Source organism: Rhipicephalus sanguineus, chromosome 4, assembly GCF_013339695.2.
Source record: "Rhipicephalus sanguineus isolate Rsan-2018 chromosome 4, BIME_Rsan_1.4, whole genome shotgun sequence".
NCBI lineage: Eukaryota > Metazoa > Arthropoda > Arachnida > Ixodida > Ixodidae > Rhipicephalus > Rhipicephalus sanguineus.
In genome coordinates, this window is record NC_051179.1 from 151,490,227 (window position 1) to 151,506,137 (window position 15,911).

The 15,911-nt window shown below is 41.9% G+C and overlaps 1 protein-coding gene across 2 annotated transcripts; it reads right to left on the reverse strand.

Moving 5' to 3' along the window:
* Positions 1–1,723: 1,723 nt before the first annotated feature.
* On the reverse strand, positions 1,724–15,620 carry LOC119390805 (dolichol-phosphate mannosyltransferase subunit 1). 2 transcript variants are annotated; one of them, XM_037658501.2, is made up of 8 exons: positions 15,408–15,620; positions 12,823–12,922; positions 10,807–10,917; positions 9,635–9,660; positions 7,742–7,837; positions 5,958–6,026; positions 3,243–3,357; positions 1,724–1,993 (listed from the first exon to the last, which is right to left on the reverse strand). In XM_037658501.2, the coding sequence occupies exons 1-8, from the start codon at positions 15,503–15,505 to the stop codon at positions 1,889–1,891; spliced, it is 720 nt and encodes a 239-aa protein (XP_037514429.1). In that variant the 5' UTR covers positions 15,506–15,620; the 3' UTR covers positions 1,724–1,888. The 2 variants fall into 2 exon arrangements, with proteins under 2 accessions (XP_037514429.1, XP_037514430.1); XM_037658502.2 differs by lacking the exon at positions 5,958–6,026 and having other exon boundaries at positions 15,408–15,600.
* Positions 15,621–15,911: the final 291 nt, after the last annotated feature.

The following is a 15,911-nucleotide window of genomic DNA, read 5'->3' on the forward strand; positions in this document are numbered from 1 at the left end:
ATGATCCCACCCCGGCGCAGTGGGAGTGCGGGCTGACCAGCTCTCAGCTCGAGACTTCGGAGCAACACAGTCTATACAAGGACAGAATTGTAGTAGGTGCGTTGCTTATAAATGTACCGTTTTTGTAATCAGCCAAGCCATTTTAAAAATACTGCTTTATTGTTAAATTCGAGGCTCTGACTTGGTAATGTTCGAAGTTTGAAAATCAGCACGTAGACGAAAACGTGCTCTATTTTCGGAAAAAGACGTAATTCCATTCCCATTCCATTCCTCCGAGCGTTGCCCCCATTCCATTTCCATTCCATTCCGGGGTCGCAAAAATGTGGAATTTCGGAGTGGCAACTCCGCAACACTGCCGCGTATGAACACACGCTCACTTGGAAGTAAAAAAAAAAGAATTGTAATGAATTCTTATCAACAAGCTTTCTTTCTGAGAAATCTATACAGATTTACTGATAGCCTCATGCTACAAATAGGCAGAGGGCAATTTCTTCCTTTCATGAATGTTCCTCCACCTTGCAGGCCTCTTCAGAAATTAATTTTTAAGGCACCACAGCTCAGTCTTTCATTCTCTCATTCTTCTTAGCTTAAAAATGCCTCATATCAGGGTGACATTGGCAGCGGCTCTGTGTAAAGATTCGAATAACAGAGAGCTGAGCTAGTTGGTGGGTACCATTCCCGTTAAAAAGGCTGGGAATGCAAACACGGACACAAGAGAAGTCAAGACACTACAAATGCCAACTAACAACGAAAGAAGGCGCACAGCAGTGGAAAAGAAGGTAGACGCAAAAATCTTCGCAAGCCCAGGCAAGAGGCGATACCTATCAATCTGACAGGCGTGGTGGTCTACGTGAAAGATAACTGCTCAGGCATTTGATTTCTTCTTTATGACAGTTAATCGACAGTTGGCTCACACATGCACTACCACTACTATTGATATGCCAGGCCTCAACCATCAGATGCATTTCTCCATTCCTGTGCCAGTATAAAGTGTATGAGACTCTATAAATGCAATTTCAATGAGGTGGGGAGGGCAGGAAATAGGAATCACTTACTCTTGCATACATTTAACGCAACAGCGTTAAGAAGCTTGTGTCGCAGAAAATCCAGATGTCGTTGTCCACTGTGAGCGAAAAGTCATCAGGCCTCCTCGCGACACATCATGGGAAACACAGCTGCAGCCATAACTCTGGCAAGCTTCGCAAGTTTCTGACAAATATTTCTTGAACGATTGCTCAACCAGAACCGCAGAACTGTTGTCTTTATCCGGTCTGTGGACAAGAGCTTTTTACATAGTTCAATTCTCCACCAGTGGGTTTGATAGGTAGCTGGAATTCATTGCCTGGATTATATCAGCCTTTGTCGTTCACAGAATTCCTGAATGTTCTGAGCGTAAAGGAGCACCTAGTGAACGCGTTGCAGTGGAATGATATCGCATGCCATTCCTAAAGGTAAAGCTTAAGCGTCATACAGTTTCTTGCATCAAAATCCAGGCTTAGTTTAGTGCCTTGCAGAGAGACCAGCTAGTAAAGGTACGGAGAGACACTGCCCCCAGTCGTTTCTAGAGATCCCAGTGACTTCACTGGCACTGCAGCAGTAAGATCTACCGTAAAATACCGATCAAACGCCCCCACCGTGGAGGCGCCCCTCTCTCATAAACTGAGAAATTTCTCGTGGGTGTGCCATCAATACTCTTTCGTGCCAACAAAAGAGGAAACTGCAATGCATCTTTGGGCATTTATTTGTCGTAAAACAAGGTTATTTTAGGAAAATATTGTAAACACCGGAAAAAATCAGTAACATCACATTAGCCGCCACACAACAATGGGCTCAAAAAACAGGACACAAAGACTTTTCCACTGGCACACTAACGATGACGTTGAACAGGTCACGTCGTGGCAAACAGGTAGAGAAGACCCTTGGCAAACTGGAAGATCTCATTGCTACCCATTTTGGACTCTCCGTAGAATCGGTCGACAAAGCTTATAGGTACCTGCAGGTGGCAAGCAAGAATAGTGAATGTGCTGGAAGTGAGCAGCTACCATGGGGAATTTTTTTTTACAGCTCAATGAAACCACACAGACTGCATCAAGAACAACCACATAGGCAATAAGACTACCCGAAACACACACACACACACACACACACACACACACACACACACACACACACACACACACACACACACACACACACACACACACACACACACACACACACGTGTAAAGCAGCCAGCTTTAGCAAAAACAAACAAAAAAAGCAAGTGTTTTCAGGAAATGTGAGTGCCGTAAAGCAGCATTTTTACAGACTAAAGCAACAATACTTCTGAGAGCCTGGAAATGACACATTACTTTAAAACAACTACGAGATATTCTTCCTTAACCCTTTGACACGCTATGTACACAACTGTGTACATAACTTGTTTTTGCTATTTGTTTCAACTAGAGGCTAAGAAAGAGCGAAATATATCGAACTTTGGATGAATAACCTTCTGCATAATGAATTTTTCTTCATTTAACTTCATTCTGCAGTCTGCTGTTGCATATGATCACTTTGCTGAAGACACTACTAGCACATTCAACGAGTCACTCGACGTGTCGCTTCCTGTGAGCCATGTGAAAAGTATAATTTTTCTTTGCTCAAAATGGACATAACCAAAAATGAACTCTGACTGCATTTCTAGCCTGAGATTTCATTCTATTTATGCAAAAAACAGAGCATCAATGACTTCAGGATAAGTAGATATTTAATTGGAACCTAATTAGAATTAGTTTCTGTAACACACCTAAATTAACACATTATGGCATTATTTTTGCTGCAATAGACTAACGAGCGCCTCGAAATAATGTTGTATCGATTTGACACATTTACAGACAGTTCTTCATAGGTGGCGTCTGAAAGGGGTTAAAATGTAATGATGGGCATACGGTTATTCAAACGGAATATAGCAATGGATATCATAAACGCAGAAACACTAAACATTCGCACTGCACACAGAAACACGGCACACTGAGGTGTGGCTACAGAAGAAAACTGCCACCCAAGTACTAGCTCCATGCTCTAACGATTGTGACTACAACAAGGTGAGGATAGGGTGCAGATGACCCCAAAATATTTCCTCTTGTACAACCCTCATTGGCTTCCTTTTTCCATCTTGTAATGCCATTTGAAGGACTGTCTTTGTTCACATCAATTTGGAAACAGACAATCATGTTTTGCTGGCTGAGCATGCAAACACCCACCTCGCCTATCGTGCAGCCAAACTGCCTAGCACGTGCAATCATCTCCATCTGGAAGACGTAGCCTTTGGAAGTGCAGCTCTCCACGAGCTTTTGTAACACGTCTTTCTTGTACAACCTGTAATGCAGGGAACAAGGGCCAGCAATGACAAAAATGACTGTGTAGAAACACTTCTGACAACTAGCACACAGCACACCCCAATTTATCTCCAACAAAATATTGCGTATGTTATTTCATGGCAAGATCACTTGCGCTGTATACTGATTCTTTGAGAAAATGACAGTATCTTTGGGGAAATTGAGTACCATGAAACGTGGTCAAGTTGAGCAGCTAATAAAGACGATAAGAAATAAAAGGAAAGAGTTGGTTGCACAAGCACCAAATTATGCTTTAGAAATTCAGGACACCAGTAACTAGTTCCTAGATAGCCTCAAACAGGAAAAGTACACTAATTTTTGGAAGACAGCTTGTTTTGCACAGAAACAAACTAGAATTATCCCAAAGGTATAACTCACTGCCTTTGCTGTAATATGTACACTCAAACCTCTATATAGCGAACACGGATATAACGAATTATCGGTTATAACGTAGTAAATGAACTGTCTTGTCACAGATACAGTGTTACGAATATATGTTTATAACGAATTTTCGGATATAACGATGCTATTTTCATGTCAGACGCGACTTCATTATAATGAGGTTTGAGTGTATATGTAGTTGTCCTTTTTTCAATAAAAAAAAGTGTTATATACTCGTGGACAGCTTTTCTTGGCAATGAAGGGAAAGCTACGGGTTAGTAGTATGGTTTGGCACGCCTTTTGTGCCAGTGTGGAAAGTGAAGGCCCTCTGGCATAAACATTGCATACCATTTGCTTTGTCTGCTTAAAGAGCGATTCATGGGCCTTTCATTACATGTTTCTGAGGCGAGTAGAGGGAAGAACCGCAAGGTGATGAGCACTAATTTGAAGATGCAGACACCATTCTGCCACTGAGGCACACAAAACAGGCGGGACATCCTTGCATGCGCAGCAATGAGAAATGAGAATGTATCAAGTAAAACAAGTATAAAAATATCTCCCAGGTGTGTACAGTGGCATCTTTCTAACAGCTTCCTGTGGCATGTGAAGGAATGTTTTTTTTTTCATGTAGAAAACATGGACAAAATTGTGTCATTACATTCCTAAGCGGTGGCACTGGCATAATCTCTAACCTTTGCTTCATTGTGAAGAATAGTTGTCTGTGAGTAAACACATTTGCTATAAAGTTATAAGTGTAGTACGCCATGATAAAGATATAAATTTGAGTGCATTTCTATGCAACGAAAAATTATTTGTGAAAGCAATTATTGAAGCAGAATGTCCTTACAGTTTTATTATATCTGAGGACGAGGTCTGCACCTAACAGCAGTGCATCTCACTATGGCCAATACTTTTCAAATTGCTGTTTTCATAAAACTTTCATAAAGCCAGTGTACAAGTAGTAAAATGAGCTTGCTCGTGCTAGAGTGTACTCATTTGGATGGAGCTGAGCTGTTCCGATGACCAAAAATAAACTCTCACGCAAACTCACTGCTGGTTCTATAATCTGGTGCTGGTTCTATAATCACTATAATAAGCAATAATATATAAGCAATACATACACCTTTCATATTCTTCACATGAACATATGCTGGTGAATTGTGCTGTAATGGATGTTTTTTGCTTTCCTCACCGCTGTCCTTGTTTTTTGTTTTTTGTTCACGAGCCGGGATGTAGGCCTAGTCAGGAAACAGTTTCGTCTGTTTCCTTTTGCCTCATCTCAGTGGCATGAAACTGTTTTGTACACATGCCAGAATAAAGTATTATTATTATTATTATTATTATTATTATTATTATTATTATAGTCATGCCAGTGTTGCTGTCTTCAGTGCTAAGACTGTCAGAATAAAGCATTGAACAAAGAGCTGCCTCACAAGTAGTGAGTGGAACTGCTGTCAGAATAACTGTTCCTAAAAAATTTGATAAAATATTTCCTGCCAAATTTCACTCCATATTACTTGAAGTTCAAGCCAGCTTGTATAAGAAAACTTGCACTTTCAGTTGCTGAGATGGCCACATTCAGGAGCACTACTACATACTTTCAAAAAAGCTGCATGTGGCTTGCCGAGCTATTCATGTTTCTTCACTGCCTTCTGTACGTCTGCGTTGTCTGTGACTAAGACATGTAACAACTAGCTCATGCTGCTAGCAGACTTTTTCCCTCTCAGAATAAGTCGACCTTACTGGCTATTACATCACTTCTACATGTGGGCAAATGCAGCATCACTTATGGGCCGTGCCACTTGGTTCAGCAACACAGTGCCACATGGCAGAAGAAAGCATATTCTACAAAAGGGGCTACCAAACCACTGTGCTCTTCAAGAGGAAACTGTGCAAGATTGTTTTCCAGAAGAACACTATACTCGGGATGTTGATACTTGAACTAGTGCGAGGCAGTATAAGACAAAAAGTAAGACACCATGGACGAGTGCTGAGCTATCAACAGTGAATTTGGTTATTGAGAACACATGAACAAATACTACCCGTTTCAGAGCATATGTTCATGTGCTTTGAATAAAAACAAATTTCGTTGATAGTTCACCACTTGACCATCATGTCTTCTTTCCCATCCGACGTAGACTCACACTGTAGCTTGAAGTAAGGTTGTTCTACACCAAAAAATATGGTGTGAAATCTCACCGGAAGCTTCCTGTCAGGTCCGACGCACCCGGCCTCAGAAGAATCTGTGTCAGGAAGTTGGCAGCACGGCTAGGTGAGAAGGAAGAAAACCATTAAAGCAGGCAGCAATTGCTCAGTGAGGAATGTGTAAAGCAAAAATTAATACCACAGTTGAAACAGAGCTGACAAACAGCAACGTGACAGTTTGGAAAACCCACATTAAGACCGTTCAGTTAAGCATTAAGGTTATGTGCCCGTGACACCAAGATTGCGCAGAGTTCAGAAATTTCAGTGGTGGTAGCAATTACGCTGAACACAAACACAGACATGCATAATGCCATTTATCCACAATTCAGTAAACATGCCATAGAGCAGAAAAATATTATCGCTCCTCAAATGCATTAGCCATAGGACCACACTGATTCCACAAGGAAGTGATAAAACAGCTGGAGTGTGTAGCACAGCTCAAAACTTCTACAGCATGGATGTGCGACATTGCGCTTGCTTCACAGAGCACTTCTGGCACTGCAAGCACTGGAACATTATGCGCAATGTTAAAAAAGCATGTTCCTTTGTGCGTGCAGGCAATGTCATCATGTTATGTGGGGGAAAATACGTTGCTATGCATTGCGGAGAATTATCCTAGAAAGCACTCCAAGCATAGTGGAAAAACTGAGCACAAGTTCAATAATCACGTGATATTTGATAATGTAGAAACGTGTTGGTACTATTTACAACCTTAGATTTCTTATTATAGAAAGCCAATTCATGCTTTTCAAAAATCTATCATTATTCTCCACAATGACTAGCAGTTCGGAAAGATGATTGCTTCTGCAAGAATTGTTGGAGGGACGGAATATTCAGCAAACGATCAGTCTATACAAAGCGAAAGAACGTCATTAATGACCTCAATGTTTGTGAGGTGCTTGTGCTCTCAAAGTGAGCCATCTGCAAGAGTTAAGTGAGACCGTATTGGTGATGTCTAATTACATTTAATTTGATTTCAAAAGCAGTGTCTTCAAGTCAAGTGCAAGCAGCCGTGGTTTGCAACAGCACTTCTGCAATGCTACAGGCATCTGGTATATTGCTCGTAAACGGCTTCTGGCAAAACTTGCCCAACGAACAGTACTGACACGGTACTGCTGCCTTGTTTTGACAAGTCAAGTATGACAATTCAAAGAATACTATTCAACAATAGCACCAACAAACAAGATGTTGTAGCGAAAGTTTAGCAAAGCAAGAGAGCGGAGCTCAACTAGAGAATGGCAACACATTATCCTAGCAACTAAGGCAACAAAAAGGTTTCCACTAGTCCATTTAATATTTTGTTACATCTTGTTTCGTTCATTTTATTTTGAACTGCAGCAAGCATGCAAATTAACTGTTCATGGGAGTGCGAGAACACTCAAGCTGTCACTAGGCATGGTAATGATTTACCTTAGTGGAATTTGGAATAGCAAGAACTGACAACACATCGTTCATAGGCCCCAACTACATTTTCAGTTATTTCGGTGTCGCCAATCTCGCCTGCCATAAAAAACAGCCAATAGAAAATTCAGCGATAAAAGAGTGGAAATTATTCTATACAAAATTTATTTTTTATAATAACCCAACATTTGTAAAATCATAACATGAGCTCAACTTTAGAAACATTTTGGACAGTTGGAAGAAAAGTTAACGCAACAATTTAGCTGCTTTTCCTGACCACTTGGATGCTAATCTGAATGAATCACTTCAGTCCTTCAGCAAGCAGATAAATAGCATCTAAATAGATGAACAGTTTTTAAAACAAACGTGCAATTCACCTTATGAGTTTCCTCTTGAAGTCCCAGCCATAGACTCCGCCATCACCAACATACCTTGTGCCTGAGACCACGTCGTAGTTGCCTTCTTTCTGTTTTCTTAAAGAGATGAAACGCAAAAACAGATCACTTGTAGTGGCATACGGATGTGCAAACCTCAAAATAAAGCCTAGTAACATGATTTCTTTCACTAGCGGTCAGGTGCACTTAAAAACTTTTCAAAGTGTAACATTACTTGTGTATGTTAGCATCAGTAATGCTACCTCCTTTCCCTTGAGGAAACCTATTTACCACCTCACCACATAATAGTTAAGGGAATTAGCTATATCGATGCAGAAGTAGACCAACAACTGCATTAAAGACTCGAACGGACTGCTTATGGACATATTGTGGTAGTTCGGTAGCTTCAGTTTCGAACTGGTGAGCATGAAATCACGTGTTTGGTTCCCAGCCGTTGTGCATGAACTCTGATAGGTGGAGAATGAAAAACTTTGCGGTACTTAGCATTTAAAGGGCCCTTAAACCACCCAGAGATTGCAGTTTAGTTGTGGCACTGCAGCTCTGCATGACAACAGTACTGACAACTGGACAAGTTGGTACTGATTCACGACTGGCTGCACAACACACACACGGACACACACATGATTGCACCCGTGGTGTCCATTATTTCTGTCGATGAGTGCGTTGGCCAGCCAGTCGTGAATGAGTTGTGCATGAGTCTACATACAAGGAACACATAGCCGTGAGAATTTTTCAGAATGGTGCTGTAATAGCAGAGTTACACACGTTTGATGATCGAAATGCGGCTCTCGCTTGTTTTGCTCTTTCCTTCACTACGTTCTGTTCATTGGCTCGTCTCTCCTCCTGGCTGAGTGTTAAGCAGGGATAAGCAGGAAGCGCGTGTACTTGCAGGCAGATAAACAGGTTCCCCACTACGGCGTCCCTCAAAATCATATTGCGGTGTTGGAACGTTAAACGCCAACAATTATTAGGTTACTATTAGGTTCCTTCTGCCGCTGACATGAACAGATTCTCCTGGTAACATCATGACCAGCACTGGAGATGCCGAAAGGCCAGAGAGGAGCACGGGATTGTTTATCTTGTGACACACCTGTAGCGCACAGTGCTGCTGCGTCTGTCACTTTAGATCATGACGACATTCTGAACTCGATGCGTGCATTTACTTCAAATGTTAAAAAAAAATATCGTAGGTGATTTAGAGGCCCTTTAAGTGCCAACTGCTGGAAAACGTATATGGAGCCTTCTACTACAGTATTTCACATAGCCTCAGTGTTTTTCTGAGGGACATTAGGCCCAATCTAATCAACAAATAGCTTCCACTCTTGCCTTATCTCATAATGATGCCAATGACGCACACAACGTTACAGTCTGCACAAAAAACATGAAAAAGAAAATCCTCTTCATGGTTTCACTACGGTGCCATCATTCAACTTGCGCACGTAGTCTTGTTTTACACATTCCACAATCTTTGCCTGCTTCCACTACGCAAATTGGTGAACTGCTGTCGAAGTCAGAATTTTAACTAACTTGAATACCTTCAAGTTGTTCAAACTTCTAATTGCTTTTACACGTTTACATATATTGGCTCATTATAAGAATTTACAAATGTTATGAGAAATCTTGCAAAAAATTCATCCCCAAAAACGAAGTGCTTTGTGGTTTGCTATTCATATCACTTACGAACACAGAATAGAGGCATACTTGCTTTACATTTAGCTTTTTCTTGCTTTAGTGCTGCTTCGCTAACTGTATTTCTGCCATGCATATTTCGGTACACATGCTAAGACAAGCTTTTATGGTCCCTTCAAGTCCACCTTTCACAAGGCATTATTGCATAAAATATCATAAAGAAAGAAGGAAAGAAAGAAGCCTTACTCGATGAACTTTGGGATAAACTTTGGCTGCAAAAATAGAAAAAACAAGAAAACAAGTTAAGCAAAAACAACACATTTCTTATTAGGAGATCTTTAAAGTGTTATTAATAGACACATGCAGCATGACGAAAAATGAATCGCAGTAAACAGTTTTTCTACATGCCCAATGTCAGCGCAGACTTAACGGCCTATGTAAATGGGAAATAGTGCATTGAAAATCAGAAAATACTTTTCAATTATGTCTACTGCTAATGTACGAAATTTGGAAAGCGTGTGCTGTAGACATGCTGTGAACAAATGTTTCACTCTTTCATCACATAAGAACGATCTGCTGCAAAGACAATAAAATTATTAGTAGTGTTTATTTATGGAGCAGTCACAAATGACAGCCGATAATTGGTATTATTCGCTATATCAATAAGTACAGACGGGTCCACTGTTAAAGGGAACATTTGCGTGTGAAACATGTTTGGATTTCGTTCTCTTGCAAAAACATAGTGGCTTAGATTTGCATAAGACTACTGGTGGTTGACAGTTCTGCCTCTTCTTGACAGACTCGTGCAGTGCTTGAACAATGTTTCGCTGTCCACTTGCTGTTAGAGGGCCAGCAAAATGAAAGGTGTTCATTGGAGTGTTCCCTTTAACAGTGGACAGTACTGTACATGATGCTAGTGTGGGTTGATCCAATTATACCAGAATGTCCAAGATATTGGGCTTAGTAAATGATTGGAAATTGATGTTTACAAATTTTTAACCTACACCGGATCCAAATGAAAAACCTTAAATTCATTAGGTTCAAAAGAACAGTCAATACAATAGACATACACAAACTACAAAAATAATGCATTTTATGATAAAATTGTAAAGTTGGCACATTAGTGCATCAGTTAGGTTAGACATTACCACCACTGCACCACCAAAAATACAGAGACTCCAAAAAGGAGGTGCTCTAGAACCGCAACAGAGCTTGCAAAAAAGAAAGTGTCATAATTTTAATAAAATGACAAGAATTGTAATGATGCACAATTCTGCAATAAAACTACCCTTACTGCTTAGCTCCGTTGCATTCTATTCAAACACTGGAGCACCAGGATACAATCAGCATTAGTTTCAGTAAATGAAACAGCAATGCATATTTTAGAAAAAAAAAACAAGAAAAAAAACATCACTTACATGATGAGAGAGGTCGGCATCCAGAATGATGACAAAGTTGCCCGTGGCGCTTTTCAGGCCATGAATGTACGCAGTCCCAAGACCAAGCTTCTTCTCTCTTGGTTTCAGTACCTTAAAGGTATTAGAGAGCAATGGCACACTTAGCTGCTTTCTCTGTAACTACCATAAAATCCCAAGCAAGCGGCCCCCTAGGTGAAGGATAATCGACGAAGATTTGGAGAGGGGCCATAATTTGGTCAGTCTCGGACCATAATTCAAGATGACAACAGAAGAGCCTCTAAGAAAAATGCACACCTGTGCTTCAATGAAATGCTTTCTCGAATACGCATGCATTCACTGTTTTACTGCACCAGAAGGGATCCTCGTGCGAAATTTCATGTGTTATGACAAGGGGGGCAAGACGTTCTTCTAAAGTTCCAACAACTTATGCAACTCAGAATGCAATCCCGAGGCACCACACAGTAAAAGTACTAAGAAATCGTGCACACATCTAAAGAAGCTCAGAACTTGGGTTCTTAGGAACCGCTGTTGCAAGATTCTGTAGCGGAGAACAGGTAGAACAAAAAATGACGGGAGGGAAGGGGGGCGGTGAGCTTGCTCGGTCATTGGTGCATATTTCAAATCTCCCGAAAAGGGGAAGGGGGCGCTTGCCCGGGATTTTACTATGGTATACTTCGTAAGAACTAATATGTTTAAGTAGTACAACGAAAACAAAGCAAACAGGCTCAAACAGTTGTGAAATCTTCGCATTGCGCAACTTGTCTGCCGTGTTGTCTGTTTTCGTGTTGTCTGTATTTGCGTGTGTATACATTGACCTTCCTCCCCTAACGCAGTAACAGCAATCATGCCGACTACCACCCCGACATGGCCATCACCTGAAATGATTACAACGCGTTCGCCTTCTTTCATTCTCTTGCAGACATACCCAATGAAATGCAATAAGTGCCAGGCATTCCCTCTTTAGGACATGACCAAGTCAAGCCGTGGCTTCAGGCCAAGCAGCATTTCTGAACGTTAAGGCAAGGTTTCTAAGAAATCTCTACTGTAATAATCATTAAGGGGAAAGCCTTAGATTCCTCATCAAACACTAAAGGTGACCGTTGGAGGTGTCGGCATCAACAAGAGCGATGAAAAAAATCATCATCACACGATGACGTCACCATGACATCACAGATCGCCAAACTTGGTGACGTCATAGTGACATCACAACGAAGTCATCACATGACATCGTTGCTTGGTAAAAGGTGAGCCGATCATGGAGGCAGTGGAAAACCAGTTGAGGTGCTGAAAGCTTGCAATGCCTCCGAACCTGGAGGCAGTGCAAAACCATGTTAGGTGCATAAAGCTTTCAGAAGGCGGCGGGGGAAGGTCAATATATAAACTAAGGAGAAAAAATTACACCATCTCCCACTAAAGGGAACCATGTGGGGATGCGAAGCAGCGCATGGAACAACTTAAAGTTCCGTTCATCACGGGCACCTTGCCCGATGTTAACACGTGCTTGCAAGTGAAGTCTGCAGCATATCGTTCCCTGATGCCATCACGTGATTGCTGTGAGAGTGTAAGGGGGAGAGGCCATAGCGTCTTACCCTGCCCCTTACACAGGCCTGAACGCACTAGCGCGTGCCAGTGCGTTCTGACTAGGATACAACGCATTGGTTCATCGCGCGTCTGCAGAATCTCATTCCCTGACGCCATCACACGATTGCTGAGAGTGTAAGGGGGAGAGGCCACAGTGTCTTACCCTGCCCCTTACACAGGGCCGAACACGCTAGCGCGTGCCAGCATGTTCTGACTAGCGTGTCTGCAGAATCTCGTTCCCCGACACCATCACATAATTGCTGAGAGAGTGTAAGGGGGAGAGGCCAAGTATTTTATCTATGTTTTTTAAACATTGCCATTGGCTGCATACTCTGACACAGGAAAGTGAGTTTAGTATTTATGACACTGTCTGCTGAGGCCATCACAGAACATAGTGTTAAGGGACAAGACTACAATAGAGAATGTAGAACTCACAATTTTCTCACTTCCATAAATCTTCTGGAGCTGTTGAGCTGCTTCAAGTGTGTTGTCAGGGCTTCCATCATCGATAACGATGATTTCGAAGTCATAGCCACTGTAAATGCACAAAAGGAGGCAAGAGTAGCGTAAATTAGCAACTTCGTAAACCCCGAGGAATCTGATGGAAAAGGAAGTGCCGGAGTAGTAAAGGTTTGTGATATTAAGCAAATGTAAAACACCACGAACTTCAAGATTGCTTTAACACTCTTCCAGTGTTTTCTTCAGCAATATTAAGTCTTCACCCTTTCAAAGGTGGTGGGAGATATAGTACTTCCAAACAGCTACATGTGCGCAACAAGGCCGTTATAAGCAGCACTTACACCATAGAAATGCGTCACAATTTTACAGAAACTTTAGGGGACAAAAAAAAGATAGTGGCACACTGCATTGCCCAAACCTGATGTACAGCATTTTTTTTTACTCTTTCGGTGTATTTACTGGGCAGTAGGAAACATACTTTAGAACAGAGGACTACAGTGAGTGTTGCTTCACACCAATGTGCTGGGGAAAAGCGTGCACGGTACAATCTGTTCCCACAAAAAATGGTGGTGATATTTTCACCGGGAAACGAGGATGTTTCACACTTAGGGGAAAACTCGAAACACACTGCAATGTGCTCCGAGTTTTCCCCTAAGCGTGAACCAGCCTGTACTTGCAGCCGGTGAACATGCGGATCACACACATAATGAAGAACGAGTGAGCATGACAGCACGATAGCGCTGAAATGATGGCAATGGAACAATTTCAATGGCATTAATGCTCTACGACGAGTATGGCGTGACATCAGAATAACAATGACGAAGTGATGATGGTTGCAATATGATAATGAAATGACAGAGAGATAAAAAATGGCAGAATGATGGCACGACAATGATAAAATGACACCAGCGTCTTTATCCCCTTCAGTCACGGTGTACTCAATTGTGTACGCGAACTTTGGCGCTGCGACACACGCCGCGTGTTTTTTCAAATGTCCTGAAAGTCAGTGTGCACATTTGTGCAGGCTTCCTGAGACGACAACTAGTGGTCATTTAACTTCATTGTGCTGCGTATTGCTGCAGAGGATCACTTTGCTGCACACACCACCATGTTAGACGATCGTTCGACGTGCTGCTTTCCAGGACCAATGTCAAGAGTATTTTTTTTTCTCCGCTCGAAACGAATACAACCAAGAATAAACTGTGCATGCATTTCGGGCCTAATAGTTAATTCTTTTTACGCAAGTATTGAAGCTTACTGATGGCAGAATAATTAGATATTAAGTTACAGACTAACTAACGTTAATTACTGAAACCCATAAAAAACAACACATTTCTTCATTTTCTTTCATAGAATGCAATAGTGACTATCTTCCAATTATGTCATGCGATTTTGACGCATTTGCGGACAATATATCATAATTCGTGACTGAAGGGGTGATGTTGATCAATGTAAGTACAGTGCTGACAGACCGAAACATGGCAGTGTAAAGCTGCATAATGTGCATACTGTTGTTTCCACAGTCTTCAGCCCGCGTTAAGTCGGTGTAATGTTGGCTCATACACTTAGATCACAATTAATATCACCTTTAGAAGCCAGATTTGTATTGACAAGACATGGTTATCTCGAGAAGTTGTTGTACGTACAAGTTGTTATACTTCATGTTTTGATGCCGCATTTTTTTTTTTTGCGAGTACTTTACATTGGCTTGAATCTTATGCCAGGTTATACTTAGTTTGGCACTGGCAAATTGTTCAACGCCGGTGCCAGACGGCAATGTTTTATCGCAATCAAGCCCAACCTGAATCAAATCTCTCGACTGCAGCTGTTTCCCTTCCACAGCTTGCGCAAGTGAGCCAGTCAAGACAGGGAAATTCGATCTCAATGGAGCTTGAGCATACTCGAGAAGTGTAGTGTGTCAACCGTGTAAAAAAGCCGCCAGCACCCGAACATCGGAACGAGCAGGCAGGAACATTGCATTTTAAGAGATCGGGAATAGCTGCTAAGAACGTTTATAACTAAGCAATTCGGTTCCGAATCTGGCTACGAGGTTATTTGGACCACTTGGTAGTGATGTAGACTCAAAGGCATGGAAGTGTTTTTTTTTTTTTTTAATTCGGCTTCCATACGAATGTGGCTGCTGTGTGTGGGTATAAAAACCACGACCTCACCACTGTTGGGTGCTAAATGGTACGTGCTGCGATTGCTAGATAGAATGTTCGCAGTGGACGGATTACGAAGCGCACAACAACCTAACCAAAACAATAAGCGCGTGACACAGCACCGGAGACTTTACGTCATAAAGCCTCCCAGCAAAGCTACAGTAGTGAAGGCACCAGAAAAGTAATCGGCAAAACACCGCTGCACACGCTCTGAAACGATTAAAAAAAATCATTAGAACGAAACTTATGGGCCTAAAGCCTAAATGAGTGAGGCACGTTTCACACACATCACCACGGACAGCCTATATAATCCATTAAAAAAAAGCGACATGACCACGACTGACTGCACGCGAAAGCGGTTGCTGGTGCGGACGTGTCAAAAGAAAGTAGACAGCCCACCTTTGAGACATGTAGTGGTCGATAAGCCAAACCACAATTGGCAAGTTTTCTCTCTCGTTGTATGTAGGCAGTAGGATGCTGTATTTGTCGGCGCCCATTTTTTCGCGCGGGAAAACTAGCACGAAAGCAGGCCAACTTGGACAAAACAGACACGTTTTGAGCACAGGTGCTAAACAGTTAGCGTCAGCTTGCCACCATCATATGGATATAATTGGCTGTGGATTCTGGATTGGTGACGGATTGCGACTGAAAAAGTGGTGTCAGAATCGCGTGGCCTCTGAGATTACAACGAGCAACACTGAAAACAGCTATGTTGTTCTCAAGAGTGAACAAACAAATGGTAGATCAGCCACAAACGCCGAGCCGTATTTATTATGTCACGTTTTTTTGAGCGGACCTGTTTAACCATGGAGCGCGTATAGCGTCAGCGAACAGCGACCGCTTCGAATAACTGAAGTCTCTAAGGCAATGCTTTTACGGATTCAATGTGCCAGACGCCAAATC

Excerpts from the sequence above, each read along its gene's own strand:
- LOC119390805 (XM_037658501.2), bottom strand. The coding sequence starts at position 15,505 with ATGGGCGCCGACAAATACAGCATCCTACTGCCTACATACAACGAGAGA. Across the intron at positions 10,918-12,822 it reads TTTATGGAAGTGAGAAAATT|GTACTGAAACCAAGAGAGAA; the intron begins GTGAGTTCTACA and ends AATACCTTTAAG. Across the intron at positions 6,027-7,741 it reads TTCAAGAGGAAACTCATAAG|CCGTGCTGCCAACTTCCTGA; the intron begins GTGAATTGCACG and ends CTTCTCACCTAG.